Source organism: Lepisosteus oculatus, chromosome 4 (genome assembly GCF_040954835.1).
Source record: "Lepisosteus oculatus isolate fLepOcu1 chromosome 4, fLepOcu1.hap2, whole genome shotgun sequence".
NCBI lineage: Eukaryota > Metazoa > Chordata > Actinopteri > Semionotiformes > Lepisosteidae > Lepisosteus > Lepisosteus oculatus.
In genome coordinates, this window is record NC_090699.1 from 16477788 (window position 1) to 16494680 (window position 16893).

At 49.2% G+C, this 16893-nt stretch overlaps 2 protein-coding genes across 4 annotated transcripts; one reads left to right on the forward strand and one right to left on the reverse strand.

Moving 5' to 3' along the window:
• Window positions 1-677: 677 nt before the first annotated feature.
• LOC102684716 (zinc finger protein ZFP2-like) lies at window positions 678-6416 on the forward strand. Of its 2 annotated transcripts, none has more exons than XM_015346185.2 (2): window positions 678-1556; window positions 3978-6416. In XM_015346185.2, exon 2 carries the CDS (start codon window positions 4125-4127, stop codon window positions 5811-5813), a length of 1689 nt encoding a protein of 562 aa, XP_015201671.1. In that variant the 5' UTR covers window positions 678-1556; window positions 3978-4124; the 3' UTR covers window positions 5814-6416. The 2 variants fall into 2 exon arrangements, with proteins under 2 accessions (XP_015201671.1, XP_015201670.1); XM_015346184.2 differs by having other exon boundaries at window positions 678-1378.
• Window positions 6417-6418: 2 nt separating this feature from the next.
• Window positions 6419-14668, reverse strand: LOC102685726 (zinc finger protein 436-like). 2 transcript variants are annotated; one of them, XM_069188049.1, is made up of 3 exons: window positions 13861-14667; window positions 12216-12545; window positions 6419-11154 (listed from the first exon to the last, which is right to left on the reverse strand). In XM_069188049.1, exons 1-3 carry the CDS (start codon window positions 14207-14209, stop codon window positions 9404-9406), a joined length of 2430 nt encoding a protein of 809 aa, XP_069044150.1. In that variant the 5' UTR covers window positions 14210-14667; the 3' UTR covers window positions 6419-9403. The 2 variants fall into 2 exon arrangements, with proteins under 2 accessions (XP_069044150.1, XP_015201652.1); XM_015346166.2 differs by lacking the exon at window positions 12216-12545 and having other exon boundaries at window positions 13861-14668.
• Window positions 14669-16893: the final 2225 nt, after the last annotated feature.

Sequence of the window (16893 nt, forward strand, 5' to 3'; positions counted from 1 at the left end):
GCCCTCAGGGGACAATAAAATCTTATCTTATCTCCCATACAGTGTTAGAAACAAAGAGCATGATTTGTGCAACATGAAGAGCACTGGGGGGACTTTGCGGAGATAATAAGGTAAAAAACAATATCTTCAAGTATTTTTAATCTCATGCTTGCATTACAGATATTTTCACATAACGGAATAGACACAGATTACGGAAGAGTCCAATAAGTATTACAGGTAGACGTGCCTCCTCTTACTCCTGGGAAAACTCCAGCTGAGCTGGATTCAAAGCAATAACCCTGCATTTCAATAACTCCATGCGCATCATTGAAAGAATAGAGAAGACTTGGAATTAGTAATAAAACAGAATTTGCATTATATAAACAGGACTGGCTGACGCTGGTGCAGGAGGGAAACCATCCAGGACATTTTATACATCTCCAGTGTCTTATCACCTGTAACAACTGCGTTTTGTCCACTTAAGCAGGCTACTTGAGCAATTTAATAGTTTAGAGACAATTTGCAATGTCAATTCAATCAAGTCTCTAATTTGATCAAAAAATTTCTCATGTCTTCCAACTTCTTACAAATCGGTGAACAAAGAGAAACCTATAAGACCTACTGTATGTTTTATATAGATTTAGATACATTTAGAGAAATTCATCCTTTGTGCTGTCTGTAGGGGGGCCAACTTCACAGAGCTACTTGGAGAACCTCGCAGCCTCTAGGTGACTCCAAGTCCCATGATGCAACGCTTCGCCTGGACGGAAGTGCCAATGTTGACGCGTCTGAGAAATTTCCTGGCAGTAGTTACCATAAAACGAAGAAAACACAAACTTAACAAAATGGTGGAGGTGATTAAAAAACTTGAAATGTCGTTTGCAAAGCAACTCGCTGAAGATCTGAAGCTGAAGTCTGTAGTACTATCAGCTCAGTATTTGGATCCACTCAACAGGGGGAAAAACAACTATCAATCGAAATGGATGTGCGCGTATATACGAGAACTTGCGGGGTCTGTGCTTCTGCAGGAGGCCACTGCAATCTTGTCTTGAACATATGAAAGTTTACAAACAATAAGAGGTCTTTTCCTCTAACTCGCTCGTTTGGTTGCGAGTAGCCGTGGCGGTGAGGCAGATCACGGACAGTGTGGGACACAGCCTGGGCGCCCTGCTGCTCCTCATCGCCAGCACGGAGCAGGAGAACCGCGGACTGAGGCGGCGAATGCAGACCTGCCGCCCCGGACAGGCGCCTCCTGCGACCCGGGCTGGGGAGACCGAGAGCGCAGCGGCCCCCAGCAAGACGGCATCGCCTTCATCGCCGCCATCCTCCTCCTCCTCGGGCTGTGAGCGCCCCAAGCCCCCAGACACGGAGAGACAGGAGCAGAGAGCCCGGGTGCTGGGTGAGGAGCTCTTTCTCAGTTACACTCCTCCGTGATCCTGAAAACTGGTGACACTATTCTCATCAGTCACATTCCTCGCAGGATAGTTTTATTCTGGGTACACAGTAGAAATACGTCGGATAATTTTGATGTTTCTGCTTGCCATCGGGAAGAAACGGCACTGTCTCTGCTGTTCAACGTGAGTTTGAAATTCGCAGACGCAACATCTCCACGTTTCTGAAGCTTTTTTTTTAAAAAAAAATCAAATTCAGCTACACTGAAACGTCATGCATCCGTTGCTTCTCCGTTATCGAGAGCCCGGTTATACTCACATGCGTTAACCGTAATAATAATAATAATAATAATAAAAATAATAATTGCTTACACTTATATAGCGCTTTTCTGGACACTCCACTCAAAGCGCTTTACAGGTAATGGGGACTCCCCTCCACCACCACCAGTGTGCAGCCCCACCTGGACGATGCGACGGCAGCCATAGTGCGCCAGAACGCTCACCACACATCAGCTATTAGTGGGGAGGAGAGCAGAGAGTAATGAAGCCAATTCATAGATGGGGATTATTAGGAGGCCATGATTGGTAAGGGCCAATGGGAAATTTGGCCAGGACACCGGGGTTACACCCCTACTCTTTTTCGAGAAACGCCCTGGGATTTTTAATGAACACAGAGAGTCAGGACCTCGGTTTTACGTTTCATCCGAAGTTTGTACCAGATTAAACGGTGTGTATTTTCACAGGCGAAACGCCTGACAGTACATATTCTGTTACAGAGCCTGTTCTCTTTCTCCTTCAGTAAGATTGAGATATATAATCTGTCTTGATAGGCAGGAGCTTCAGTCATGTAATTTGGGAGTCCATCCATCCAGCCATTTTCTAATTGCTCAATCCAGTACAGGCTCACAGGGAAGATGGAGTATATCCCAGCAAGCAACAGGCACGGGGCAAGTTACCCCCTGGACAGGACACCAGTCCATCTCGGGACACACTCTCACAGCAGGGCCAATTCTCCCAGCAGGTCTTTGGACTGGGGGAGGAAGCCCACCCAAACCTGGGGAGAACATGCGAACTCCACCCAGATAGGACCCCAGGAGTTGAACCTGGAGCCCCGGGGCTGTGAAGCAGCAATGCTGAGCAATGTGCCCCCCTGTCGCCCCTCGATGACCTAGAACACCATTTCTCTTGTGGGTGTTGCCGTAGTTCTCTGGGCTTATCCTGACTCCTGGCTCAGTACTTTAGAGAAGAGAAGCTGCTGTCCATCTGTCCACCAGCAGAAAGGCCAGGTTCACGGCAGATCCCCACCCACAGCTACAAGGGGCAGGACCTCAGACTGGGGAGGAGGACAGCCCAGCGCAGGACACCCAGGCACACAACGATCAGGTGGAATCGGCCAGTTAAACCAGCCTGCACCGGTGTATTCAATTAAAAAGGCACAATCATAATAGATAGAATATATTACATATGTGTAGTAGTAGCATTTTCCACAAAATTCTGAAATCAAATGAACAAGGTTTACAGTACAAGTAACACCTGAAAAAAGTGATTAAATCAAAATCTATAACCATCCCAGATGGTTCAAAAACTCGGTTAGCAATGTGGCTCGGATGAGAACTGGAAACAACACCGGTCACAAACGGGAGGCGGCCATTTGGCCCATGCAGCCTGTTTGGCAGCTAGTAGCTGATCAGTCCCAGGAGGCATTGATCCACAGCCATCTTATCTCCTGCTGCTCTCCGACACTTGCCCCTGATGAAAGGGTACTGAGAGGACTCCTGCTGACAGACTGCAGGAGCTTGTTGCTTTGTTTTTCCCAGGACACCTCCTGGAAAAACTAAGGTTGCTGCTGGAAGAGGTGTTAGTGGGGCCAGCAGGGGGCGCTCACCCTGCAGTCTGTGTGGGTCCTAATGCTCCAGTATAGTGACAGGGACAAGGCGCCGTCCTTTGGATGAGACGTAAAACCGAGGTCCTGACTCTCTGTGGTCATTAAAAATGCCAGGGCGTTTCTTGAAAAGAGAAGGGGTGTAACCCCGGTGTCCTGGCCAAATGTCCCCCTGGCCTTTACCAGTCACAGCCTCCTAATAACCCCCCTCTCTGAACTGGCTTCATTACTCTGCTCACCTCCCCACTGAGAGCTGGTGTGTGTGAGCAGACTGGAGCATCATCCAGGAGAGGAGAGCCCATTACCTGTAAAGAGCTTTGAGTGGAGTGTCCAAAAAAGCACTATTTAAGTGTAAACAATTATTATTATTAATTATTGTTGCAGGTCCAGGGGCTGAACTCTCCTAAAAGACCAGTGAGATGAGCAAAAGCACAAAATTATTATTATTAAAATGGTCACAGGGGGTGTGTAGCTGTTCAGACACCTGAGGGGCAAAGATGTCAAGAAGGTGATAAAGAATTGTAGTTGGTTGTTTTAGGAACTTATTATCTAGCTGCTAAAACCTTTATTAGATTTACTGATTTTACAAATTAACTGTTACAGATGCACTGTGTGACGACTTTTTAACTTCTGCCTAGTGTGCTGTATATAAGCTGCCTGCACACTCATTGTCAGTGTCAGAGCTGCTGCTCACAGGCTCGTTCTGCTGTCTGCTTGTTCCCCAGGAGCTGGAGAGGCCGGCGCTCTCCCTGACACTGGGGAAAGGGCTCCCACTGAGCAGCAGCACTGGGGGCAGGAGTGGGGCTCCAGTCTGAGGCAGGAGACAGAGCCCACAGCTACTGGAGGAGCTCGGGGGACTGGAGTCTGTCCAGATGGCAGAGACAGACATGGAGGGCGTCCCACAGGGACTCCCCATGCCGGGATCTGATCTGAGCTCCATTAACGTTGCGCGTCATTCCAGGATACTGTCCAGCCCAAGGTCTTCTCAAATGGGAAAACAGACTGATAATCTGAATCTCATTAAACCAGAACATCACAATGACCTACCGTCCTTCAATGGCTCTGAGCTCAGTTCCATTAAAACAGAGATCGAACCCAGTCTGGTGTCTGATTACATTAAATTAGAGATGACTGGGCTGGAATCTGCTGGCACAGCAGACTCAAGGGAGTGTCCAAGTGTTGACAGACTTGTTGAGGTCAGATCAGGTTCTATTAAACCTGAGTCTGTTACAGAACAAGTCATTAAATCAGAGCCCGAGCCCGATGCTGAAGGCCAGTGTGTCCTGCAGTCTGCGGGCTCAGGAGAGGGGCTCAGTGCAGGGAGTCAGAGCCCTGAACCCTCCAGCACACCCTCCCCCTCCACGCTGTCTGTGAGCACCAGCACAGTGGAGACCCCCGGAGACCCTGCGGACTGCCATCGCTGTCCCCAGTGCGGGAAGACCTTCAGGACTTTGAAATACCTGAGGAGACACCAGCGCATCCATACAAAAGAGAGACCACATTCCTGCAGCCAGTGTGGGAAGAGTTTTACTCTGTTCGCATCATTGAAAACACACCAGCGCATCCACACAGGTGAGAAACCGCACTGCTGCCTCCAGTGTGGAAAGAGGTTCAGCCGTTTAGGGGACCTGAAAAACCACGAGCAGATTCACACCGGTGAGAAACTGTTCTGCTGCACTGAATGTGGGAGGAGTTTCAGTGAATTAGGATCCCTGACAGGACATCGGCGCATCCACACAGGAGAGAGACCCTATTCCTGCTCCCAGTGTGGGAAGAGCTTTCGAGAGTTAGGACACCTGAAAAGACACCAGCGCATCCACACGGGAGAGAGACCGTACTGCTGTACCCAGTGCGGGAAGAGCTTCAGTGAGTTAGGACACCTGAAAACACACCAGCGCATCCACACGGGAGAGAGACCCTATTCCTGCTCCCAGTGTGGGAAGAGCTTCAGTCGATTAGCAAACCTCAAACCACATCAGCTCATCCACACAGGAGAGAGACCGCACTGCTGCTCCCAGTGTGGGAAGAGCTTCAATAGATTAGCAAACCTGAGAACCCATCAGCGCATCCACACAGGAGAGAGACCCTATTCCTGCTCCCAGTGTGGGAAGAGCTTCAGTGAGTTAGGACAACTGAAAAAACACCAGCGCATCCACACGGGAGAGAGACCGTACTGCTGTTCCCAGTGCGGGAAGAGCTTCAGCGAGTTAGGACACCTGAAGCGACATCAACGAATGCACACAGGAGAGAGACCCTACTGCTGCTCCCAGTGCGGGAAGAGCTTCAGCGAGGTAGGACACCTGAAAACACATCAGCGCATCCACACGGGAGAGAGACCGTACTTCTGTACCCAGTGCGGGAAGAGCTTCAGAACATCGGGAAACCTGAAAATACACCAACAGTTCCACAGAGGGGAGAGGCGCTTCTGCTGCTGCGAGTGTGGGAAGAGTTTCATCGATTCATCGAGTCTGAAACGTCACCAGCTGATCCACGAGAGAGAGAAATCGGACAGGCGAGCAGCTCGCTCTCCTGATGCGGAGTCACAGGACTGTGGGGCGTGATCCTGGAATCTGGCTCCAGTGGAATATGAGGTCAAGGTCCATCGACACTCATGGTGAAAGCTAACACCAGGCCAAAGCAAAGTAACACTGCATTTAATGAGAGAGTCTTTATTATCCCCAAGGGGGAAAGTTGTTTTACAGCAGCAGTGTTGGTGTACAGATGGACAGAAGAAGAAAAACAACAGGAACAACTATATACAATATACATACATATTTGCATAGAAAGTCAAGTGTTAAGTAAGGATATGGCTACAGGTATGAATGAGAACTTAAATCTGTTGGTTTTGGTGTTTGGGAGTCGGTATCTGCATTCTGATGGGAGTAACTGGAAATTATTAAACAAGGGGTGTGAGGGATCCTCACAGATGGATTTTACTTTACGCAAAAAGTCCTTCTGAAAGATCAGTGTTTAAGCTGTTGTCCTGTGTCTCGGACTCTGGGTTGTTACTGCCTTGGTGTGGATTTGAAACCACCGAGGGCAGAAACATTCGTTTCCATGAAAAGCATGTTGTCCATTATCACACCTCGTCAGGTGAGAAACTGTATTCTTGGTTTAAAAAAATCATTTGTTTTGTTACCATGGAAAAATACAAATACTCAGTTGATACTCTTGTGTTATAGCTTTAATTTGAAATAAATTAACATTCAAGACATTCCATCTGGGGACCTACCGAAACTTGGGTCATTTTTATCTCTTATATTAACTCAGTCCTTTACCTCACTGAAACAAAAGATCTCTCAACACCAGAGCAAACAGGAACTCCATTTCTGATTTCTTTACACACCTGTTTTTTTTTATTTCCCCTCGGGTCTCTTATAAAGCCTAGCTACACCTAACTTAATACACACTTGGCCTGAATGATTTAGGTCATCAGAGTCAAGTCATGGTCTCCCAGTACGATAGCAGAAAAAAGAAATGCATTTCAGCTGTGGAACCTCCTTCAGGTGGCAGTGACTTGTTCGTGTTAATGAAAGATTCAAAGTTAGTTACCTGAGCACTCAGCTGTTCATAAACCCTCGTAATATGTTTGCCGTCAAAATTTTTTATGGTTGAAATTTGAATTAACTTTGAAATTTCAGTAATTGTCTACTAGTCAGTTTGTTCTAGGGGTTCACTTATATCAGGGTGGATTCTGCGAGGTTCAATTGCTGCAGCTCTCTCCGTGTGGTGCTCGTATGTTCTGTCTGTGTACGTGTGGGTTTTCTGCCGTGCTCTGGTTTCCTCCCACAGTCCAAAGGCATGCTGGTAGGTTCATGTGCTTCTGGGAATATTGGTCCTGGTGTGTGTTTGTGTCCCTGTTATGGACTGGCGTTCCGACCAGGTTGGACCCCACAACGTGCCTGTTCCTTGCTGGGATATTCACACATGTAAAATGAGGATGGCAATACAGAAAATCCTCAATCCGTTTGGACAGCCTGCGCGAATGATATTGTTGCTTCTTAATCAAAGCGTTCAACAGTGCTATATATCAGGAAAACGGTACGACAATCCACAAACACAATTTGAAGCACTTTAAATGCGTAGCATTGTACTTTGTTTGATGATTAAAATCACTATAATGGTAAACGTTTCATTAAAGCTTTTTGGTCCAAAGCAGATGTAATAAATTAGATGTTATTCAGCTATCCACTTTCTAGTAACGAACTGCGTCAGCGTGCGTAGGCTGCAAAGGAACAATAGGTTTATTCCATGCCGAAAAGAGAAGAACGGAACAACGTACACTGGAGCACCCCAGACCTTTGCAAACTGTTGTCCCACGAGTTCTAATGAGCTGTTCAGGGGAAAAATTGTGAGCAGTAGTTGACACACTGGAAGTGCGATACTGATGAAAATAAAAAAAAACAGAATGAAGACATGAACAGGGTATTGAAATTTTATTTAAAAGGGATGGGAGTTTTCTTCTTGTCACGTGCCCAGAGCGAAGTAGACATCTGGTTAGTGTCTCGTGTTACGTAAGTGGTAACAGAAAACAGCAGGCAAATCTAATTAGGTTAGAGTGCGGTATATTGTGTAAAACTCATCTGCAGATAGTAATAATGCTCTCTTCCGAAACTGGGTGTCTGAGACTGGAGTCACTGATAATGGGGTACCCAAAGACTTACTGTGACAGACTTACTGACATAACTGCAGTGGTTTCTGGGATCGCCATGGAAACAATCGCGCAATGATGTCACTTCCACCTCACTTCGACCAATCGAAAGTGACACCAGTCTGTAGCTCCGACTGTGAATCATGGGAGATGGAAAGTTTGGGTTTTGTTACCAGAACGGACAGCTTGTAGCTCTTGGCTTTGGTTTAAGATGATGATGGTGGCCCGAGACTTGGGAAAGTTAATTTTTGCAGCAAAGAAAGCTTTTCTTTGTCTTAAAAAGGGAAAGGAAATAATGCATCATACAACAGCCAAAATGTAATAATTTAAATAATTATAATTATTGTGTGTTTATTTACAGGTGACAGTCCATAAAGGCTGTATCCCATTAATCGGGTTCGGAAAAAAGAGAATCCCGGAAACAGCCAAACCTTTTCTGTCCAGTATTAAAAGTCTATGACCTAACTTAAATTCCCTCTTTAAGGGGAAATAAAAAAAAACTTGTATTTTCGAATCCAGTTGAAGTGTGCACCTTGTGCATGATTATTTTTCTTAAGTGAAAATGTATGAAAAATAAAAACAATCATTTTTACATAAACCTGACATTAATAGTTTGAAATGGTGCCGTTAGAGAAGAAGCTGCACACATTTGTAGAAAGTAGGGAGAAGCCAATCATGATCGCGATTCTTTTCAGATATGGGCGCTTGCTGGCGCGGATGAATCGGGGGTGAAAAGCGTCTGTTCTGATCTCTAGATCTCCGCGACAGCTTTACGGTGCTCCAGTATTTCTGCAAGGCAGTAATGTTTATTAATGGAAATTTATCCATTCAACAGAATTTTGAAACACGTCTGATTTTTGCTGTTATACGCAGTACATCTGCACTTTAAGCCTGTCTCAGTCTAGGGGGGGCAGCTAAGCTTGCCACATGTGGCCGCACGGGTTTCTGGGAGATGTAGGCATTGCTTATGCAGTATAACCGGACTTTCTCCCATTGGGAAAGCTCTCACATTAATACCCACTGAATTCAAATCAAGCAATTCCCACTCTGCTGCCAGTTTCAAACCCAGAGAGCCTGTGTGAACGCTCTCTGACACTTCTCAAGCATCAGAAGATCCTGTTAATAAATGGCGATCAAATCCATCAAGCACTGGACCAAATAATCAACAGCAGCGTTCCTTGAAGCAAGCTCACATTTCCCAGTAGTGTTCTTAAGAAAGCTGAGGGTCATTTCTCCTTAGAAAAGCCATCTACACTTTCAGCTTGAAATAAATATTTCCAGCCCTGTGAACAAAATCATTCAGGACATTAAAAGACGCTGCAAGAGGAGAAGGTTTGGGAAGCAATGCTTGAGGGCAAAAACAGGAAACCATCAGCCCTCGCAGCTTCACTGGGCGCGGGTGAAATGTCAGCCCTTGAACCCGGATCGGTCCAGAAGGTTCGTTTGTAAACTTTTTGCTAGACTAAGCAAAGCCGGCAGCCACCGTGACCCTGCTGGTGCTCAGCGAGCCCCGTTAGAGTCGACGAGCCCCTCGCTCGCCACTTCCCCCACGGCGGACTCTTGCGCGGGAAGTGCGATTTCCCACAATGCCACCAGCGGGGCGGTGATGAAGTTCGGCAGCAGGCAGGCCGGCGGCGCCGCTCCGGCGTCCACCCCTCCTCCTCTTCCTCCTCCCCCCACCGCCGCCGCAGCCTGCCGGGCGCGTTTCAGGCACTTGGAGCAGCAGCAGGGCCGCTCCGCCGAGTGGGCGCTCTGGTGCTTTGACAGACAGCCGGACGTGATGAACCGCCTCCCGCAGCGGTCGCAGCCGAAGGGCTTCTCCCCCGTGTGGAGGCGCTGGTGCGCCCTCAGGCTGTCCGAGGCGGCGAAGCTCTTCCCGCACTGGGCGCAGCGGTAGGGCTTCTCCCCCGTGTGGATGCGCTGGTGCTTCTTCAGGTGGGTCCTGACCCGGAAGCTCTTGCCGCAGTGGGCGCAGGGGAAGGGCCGCTCCGCCGCGTGGGTGCGCAGGTGCTCGGTCAGCCGCCCTTTGGCGCGGAAGCCCTTGCCGCAGCGGTCGCAGGAGAAGGGCCGCTCGCCCGTGTGGATGCGCTGGTGCTCGGTCAGCCGGGCCTTGGCGCGGAAGCCCTTGCCGCAGTGGCCGCAGCCGAAGGGGCGCTCGCCCGTGTGGCTCTGCTCGTGGTTCTTGAGGTTGTTGGCGGTGGTGTACTTCTTGCCGCACTGGACGCAGCCGTACAGCCGCTCCCCGGTGTGGGTGCGCTGGTGGATCTTCAGGCCCGCGGACGTGACGTAGCCCTTCCCGCACTGGGAGCAGCGGAAGGGCCTCTCCCCGGTGTGCGTCCGCTGGTGAGTCTTCAGGGTCCCCAGCACCCTGAAGCTCTTGCCGCACTCCGTGCAGCGGTACGGCTTCTCGCCCGTGTGGATGCGCTGATGCGTTTTTAGCACCGCCAGCACCACGAACGTCTTCCCACACAGGGCGCAGGAATAGGGCCTCTCTCCCGTGTGGATGCGCTGGTGTCTCTTCAGGTATTTCACAGTTTTGAAGGTCTTCCCACACTGGGCACAGTGTTGGCGCTCCGGAGGGTCTCCGGGGGTCTCCACTGTGCTGGTGCTCACAAACGGTGTTGAGGGGGAGGGTGTGCTGGAGGGTTCAGGGCTCTGACTCCCTGCACTGAGCCCCTCTCCTGAGCCCGCAGACTCCAGGACACACTGGCCTTCAGCACCGGACTCGGGCTCCGATTTAATGACTTGTTCTGTAACTGACTCAGGTTCTAATTTAACTGGTACTTCTATGAGCGACTCAGGTTCTAATTTAATGGATCCTTTTGTCACGGATTCAGATCTGTGCCCTCTGAGTCGGCTGTGAAACTCCTCACCTGACTCTGTTGTGTCTGCAGACTCCAGTCCGCTCACCTCTACTTTAATGAAATCAGTGACTGGACTGGGTTCGTACTCTGTTTTAATGGAGTCATTGTGATGTTCTGGTTTGAAGTGATTCTGTTTATGACTCTCAGATTCTGAGAATTTCAAACCAAGATCCACACTGTTGAGGGACAGTATCCTGCAACAACCAGTGGCAGCCTCTGCCATGTGGACAGACTCCAGTCCTCTGCGCTCTTCCTCACCCTGTTTGCCTCCAGTAGCTGTGGGCTCTGGGTCCTGCCTCAGACTGGAGCCCCACTCCTGCTCCCAGTGCTGCTGCTCAGTGGGAGCCCTTTCCCCAGTGTCAGGGAGAGCGCCGGCCTCTCCAGCTCCTGGGGAACAAGCAGACAGCAGAACGAGCCTGTGAGCAGCAGCTCTGACCCTCAGACAGGTCAGCAGGTCCTGACTGGTGAGACTGAGACTCCTGACCAGCTGCCCCTTCCTGTCTGTGAGCTCGGCTGTGCTCCAAGCCTCTCAGGAGGAGCAATTCCTGGATCCTTTCAAGTAATTTATTGGTTTCTTGGAAGCCCGACCTCTAGGTTCAAAGAATATTTTTACCACTCAGTCATAACACTCCTAAACTCCAGCTCTTAAATCCTCCTACCCCCATTTAAACCCTCTGTTTTTGCACTAAACTCAAAACATTGCCACTGCTTGCAATTTGCACACAGCTGGTATCTGAATGCTGCTTACAATTATAGTTGCAACCCTGTTCCTGTCTCAAACAATTTTTTAGCATTACGTCATTTGTCATGTGAGGAAAACATGCACATAAGCATTTCATTGTACTCAGGTACATATGGAGATAAACTTGAACTTACTTAATCATGTGGCTGCTAAGACAAATATAAACATCACTGAACAAGCATAGAGGAAAGAAGACTGTGAGCAGCAGCAATCAGACAGACACAGGATATGAATTGATACTCTAATTAGATCTGATGAAGACATATGGACACTGTTACAAAAACCTGGAGTGGATCAGACTGCTGTGCACTTGGAGCCTGTCTATTAGCAATGGGAGGCTGTCTAATAGCAATGTAAGATCTGGAGTGGATCAGGCTGCTGTGCACTGGGAGCCTGTCTAATTGCAATGTAAGATCTGGAGTGGATCAGACTGCTGTGCACTGGGAGCCTGTCTAGTAACACTGTAAGATCTGTAGTGGATCAGGCTGCTGTGCACTGGGAGCCTGTTAGTAACACTGTAAGTCCTGGAGTGGATCAGACTGCTGTGCACTGGGAGCCTGTTAGTAACACTGTAAGTCCTGGAGGGGATCAGACTGCTGTGCACTGGGAGCCTGTTAGTAACACTGTAAGTCCTGGAGGGGATCAGACTGCTGTGCACTTGGACTTGTTTCCCTACATCAATCATGTGAATTAAGAGAACAGTTACCAGCTGCTTCCAGACTGGGCCCTCTCTGTGTGCCCTCGCTCTCTGCCCGGTCAGCACAGCCCAGCGGCTCCTGCTGTGTCTCGGCCTTCTGACAGTGGGCGGCTGCACTGGGAGTGCTGGGAGAGCTGGGGCTCCCTGCAGTTGGTAACGAGTCCTCTGGTCCAGCCGCCGCCCCCTCTGTGGACAGCTGGAGCCTCAGCTGCAGGCTCCTGTTCTTTCTCTCCTTGGCTGCCAGTTCGCTCAGCAGGTCGTCGAAGGTGTGCTCCACGTACTGCCTGACTTCGCTCGCAGCGGCCTGCAGCACGTGGTCCAACACCACCTGCAGCTGGGCTGGAAGAAAGGGGATTCCCACTGTGAGTCTCTGCTCAGTCCAGTCAAGACAGGTGGCACCGCTTTACACACACAGTGGTGGGGGTGTGGAACACGCTGCCCAGCCATGTTGTTGAGGCTGACACCTTGACTTCTTTCAAGAAACCGCCAAGATCAAAGAGCTGCCAACTATGAAAAGGATTGGAGGGGCTGAATGACCTCCAGTTTGCAACCTGTCTTATGTTCTTATGTTCCTAAAGGGCTGCTAAACGTTTCTGCATTTCTCAAGCTCTTCTTCCGAGGGAGATGAATTTGAACCTGCAGTATCAATCCACCATATCGCAGCCCCGACCACTGGCTGAGATAATAGGAATGATGTCAAGAGTCTCCACCTGACCCCTACTCAAGTCAAGAGCTGGCTCAAATAACTAAAATCAGCTTGATGGGTTAAACGCGTTAAGTGCTGGAATTATTCTCAAGTACCTCAAAACCGCTGGGACTTGGGTTTGGCCACCAAGCCTCCTGAGTAAAACACAGGGGTACTTCAATACTCTGTATTGGGGGCAAGGTATTTAAGTAATTTTACAAACAATAATCACCCCAAGGTATTTATACTAATTGACTGTTTCAATACCCATTCCATTCACAGTTAACAGGGGTCATAGGAATAGACCAGTTCCTTCTGAAATCAAAGATCATTTCCTTCGTTTTGTTTGTGTTTAAAACAGTGACTTATCCTGACACCAGTTACAAAAGAAATATTTATCTCCTGCTTGTAATTGGATTTTTCCATCATTCACAAGTTCAATCGAGGCAACATCATCAGAACACTTTGTAATTGAACAGCTGTCGAAGTGGCTTACTCAATCACTGGTGTACAGTGTGAAAAGCAGTGGGCACCGCTGGTTCTGATGGTGGGAGACTTCCCCGAGCTCACTCGCTCATACCGCCGCCGATCAGTAAGAAAAGTCTACAGGTATATCCGCCGAGTTAGTGTACTCCCATATCCAAAAGCTTCCCTACTCACCTGTTTGCCTGAATAGTGTAAACCGCCGACAAAAAAATTAGCAAAATGTATACGCGCATAGGATGATGGAGTTACTCAATGCGAAGTGCACCGATTTGCCGAATAAAAGTGGTACAAAACTATTCATTCAAACCATTTCATTGCGACTGAAGTTAGTGCTACTGGAGACGGAAATCTTTTCATTCAACAGGTTTTGCTGTTTTAGGCGTAGCTACAATTGTGGATGTTTTCCACAAGCTCGGAACTGTAAATGTGTCCCGAGACTGTGTGCGGGTGTCAGTGCGGTGTCGTGGAGAAAGAGCCCCTCACCCAGCACCCGGGCTCTCTGCTCCTGTCTCTCCGTGTCCGGGGGCTTGGGGCGCTCACAGCCCGAGGAGGAGGAGGATGGCGGCGATGAAGGCGATGCCGTCTTGCTGGGGGCCGCTGCGCTCTCGGTCTCCCCAGCCCGGGTCGCAGGAGGCGCCTGTCCGGGGCGGCAGGTCTGCATTCGCCGCCTCAGTCCGCGGTTCTCCTGCTCCGTGCTGGCGATGAGGAGCAGCAGGGCGCCCAGGCTGTGTCCCACACTGTCCGTGATCTGCCTCACCGCCGCCTGCACCACCCGCTCCAGCACCGACTTCAGCTGGCCCTGGAAGAAGGACAGATACAGCGCCTCGGCCATGCTCTCCGCGGTTCCCCGGAGTTTATCGGGTTCCTCTCCTCGCCTCTCACTCGGCTCCGCTGGTCGCGTCACCCCCCTGCCTCTCGCACGGTCCGGGCATGGCGCATCTTTCTCCACGACCAGAGACAAGCGAGCACTCCACTCACAGCTCGGTGCGAACGGATTTTATATTTTCTCTCAACGTTAATGTATTACAATATATTATATCTTTCAGCTTTAATATATTACTCCTCCCAGACTTTGACAGACACCCAGCCGGTGAGGAGAGCTGAAATGGACTATCTAAGGGTAACAGGTAAACATCTGCACAGCAATTTCTAATTCTCACTCCGGCACCCATCTCATAAGGTTCATTTTGACGTAGCCAAGCAAAGCGACACTAGGTTTCCACTACGAGCCTCATGTTTCCCGACCAGGTTTGTTTTTATTCCGTGTCCGACGCGGGGGTTCGAACAGCGCCCCTGCTGGCGAGGAGGATTAACTCCAACAACGTCCTTCTGCCCGGCTTCAGTCTGCTGCACCCCATGTCGTTAAAATTAATACATTCCTTGAGTTTCTACAGCGGTTTACTGTCATGGAGTGACAAAATACGGATCAAGGGCTCTGCTTGCTTGGGGTTTTACATACAATGGCCCGTGTTTTGTCAGGTTTGTCCCGGTTCCTTCTGATTTTCAGGTCTGCCTCTCTAGCACAAACAGTACAGCAGTGGACAACCCCGACAGACAGAGGGACACCCTGTTGGCTCAGAGACCTGTCACTGACCGCACATATAGAGGAGACACGTTAGATCACGGGGGGGCTGAGCAGACTGGGAGCTGAGGGACGAAGAGAAGAGATACGGGAGAGGAGCAGGAAGGAGAGACAGCGCACTGTGATACATCCAGCTCCGCATTCATTTTCATTCGCCGCTTCTTCAATTCAGGGTCACGGTGGCCCGGAGAGAGCAGGCGAGCGAAGGGGGGGGCTGGCGATGGACTAACGCTACAGACTTCCTGTTGCTCCCCCAGGGAACATGGGGCTGTAACAGGCCTGAGCCGGGGTCAGGACTGATGGCACCCCCTGTGTCACCTGGACAGGACATGGTGTGTTCTGGTCTGGCAAGACAGAGTTGTCCCCAGTTGTCACCTGTGTGTGCTAGGGACCCCCAAGCAATTTCTCAACTGTAAAACGCATGAGATCGTTTTTGAAAAACACATGACATGGAAGCCCTTGCATTTTGTAGTAATTTGCTCAACATTCCTGTTCACACTGTCACCTGGAGATCTACAGCCTACTGGTCACCTCCTCCACACTCCTGTTCACACTGACACCTGGAGATTTACAGTACTGATCACCTCCTCCACACTCCTGTTCACACTGACACCTGGAGATCTACAGTACTGATCACCTCCTCCACACTCCCCTGTTCACACTGTCACCTGGAGATCTACAGTACTGATCACCTCCTCCACACTCCTGTTCACACTGTCACCTGGAGATCTACAGTACTGATCACCTCCTCCACACTCCTGTTCACACTGACACCTGGAGATCTACAGTCCCCTGATCACCTCCTCCACACTCCCCTGTTCACACTGACACCTGGAGATTTACAGTACTGATCACCTCCTCCACACTCCTGTTCACACTGACACCTGGAGATCTACAGTCCCCTGATCACCTCCTCCACACTCCTGTTCACACTGACACCTGGAGATATACAGTCCCCTGATCACCTCCTCCACACTCCCCTGTTCACACTGACACCTGGAGATCTACACTCTACTGATCACTCAATGCATGGTGCCAGTAATTTTAAATTGTATTAATAATACACTGAATTTCCTCCTGGCAACCCAAAGAATTCTAACTGTAAAGAAGCATGAGCTGAGTAAATCTCACAAGACAATAATAATGTTTTATTTTTTAAAGGCAAATGCAGCAAGCCCATATGAATTGCACAGTTGATTGACAGTGGTTTGGCTTTTTCCCACTGATACTGAAATTAGTTTGCGTGAGAGTGGTTACTGGAAGAAAACCACAGCTCTGAGCCACACCTAAACCGTCTTCTAACGATTTGATAAACAGCACCCTCACCCCTCCTCTATATCCTGCCTGTGTCTGTAATCTTGTGCGAGAATCCATGTGTTTCCACTCAGGAACTCAAAACGATTCCATACAAGGGGGAACATTTGGCCCATGTGACTTATTGTTTTTTTTTCAGTAGCTAATCTAATCCAGCTGTGTCTTGAAAGAAGCGAGGAACAACATGGCTGCTTGTTCCACACTCCCCCCACCCTTCGTGTAAAAAAGTGCCTCTTGTTCTCAGTTCTGAATGCACTTCCCCACAATTTGCTGTCTTGTTCTCTGGTTCATACACTGTGGTTGACTTTCGGAAGGAGCATTGTCACAATGTCAGTGGAGCGGAAGTCAACATCATCACTGTAATCACCATCATAACCTTTATCATCATGACCATCACCATCATCATTTGCACATCAGCACCACCATCATCATAACTATTACCATCAGCACTATCACCATCACCATTGTCATCTTCATCATGACCACGTCACTGTCATCATCTTCATCATCAGCACCATCATCATCATGACCAACACCATCAGCACTATCACCATCACCATTGCTATCTTCATCATGACCATCACCATCATCATTGTTATCGTCATCATGACCACGTCACC

What these genes read in the sequence shown, in the direction of transcription:
- LOC102684716 (XM_015346185.2), top strand. Translation starts at nt 4,125, where the DNA reads ATGGCAGAGACAGACATGGAGGGCGTCCCACAGGGACTCCCCATGCCG.
- LOC102685726 (XM_069188049.1), bottom strand. Translation starts at nt 14,209, where the DNA reads ATGGCCGAGGCGCTGTATCTGTCCTTCTTCCAGGGCCAGCTGAAGTCG. An exon ending in GCAGAGAGCCCGGGTGCTGG is followed by an intron (nt 12,546 to 13,860) that starts GTGAGGGGCTCT and finishes CCTTTCTTCCAG; the next exon opens with CCCAGCTGCAGGTGGTGTTG. An exon ending in GCCCAGTCTGGAAGCAGCTG is followed by an intron (nt 11,155 to 12,215) that starts GTAACTGTTCTC and finishes CTTGTTCCCCAG; the next exon opens with GAGCTGGAGAGGCCGGCGCT.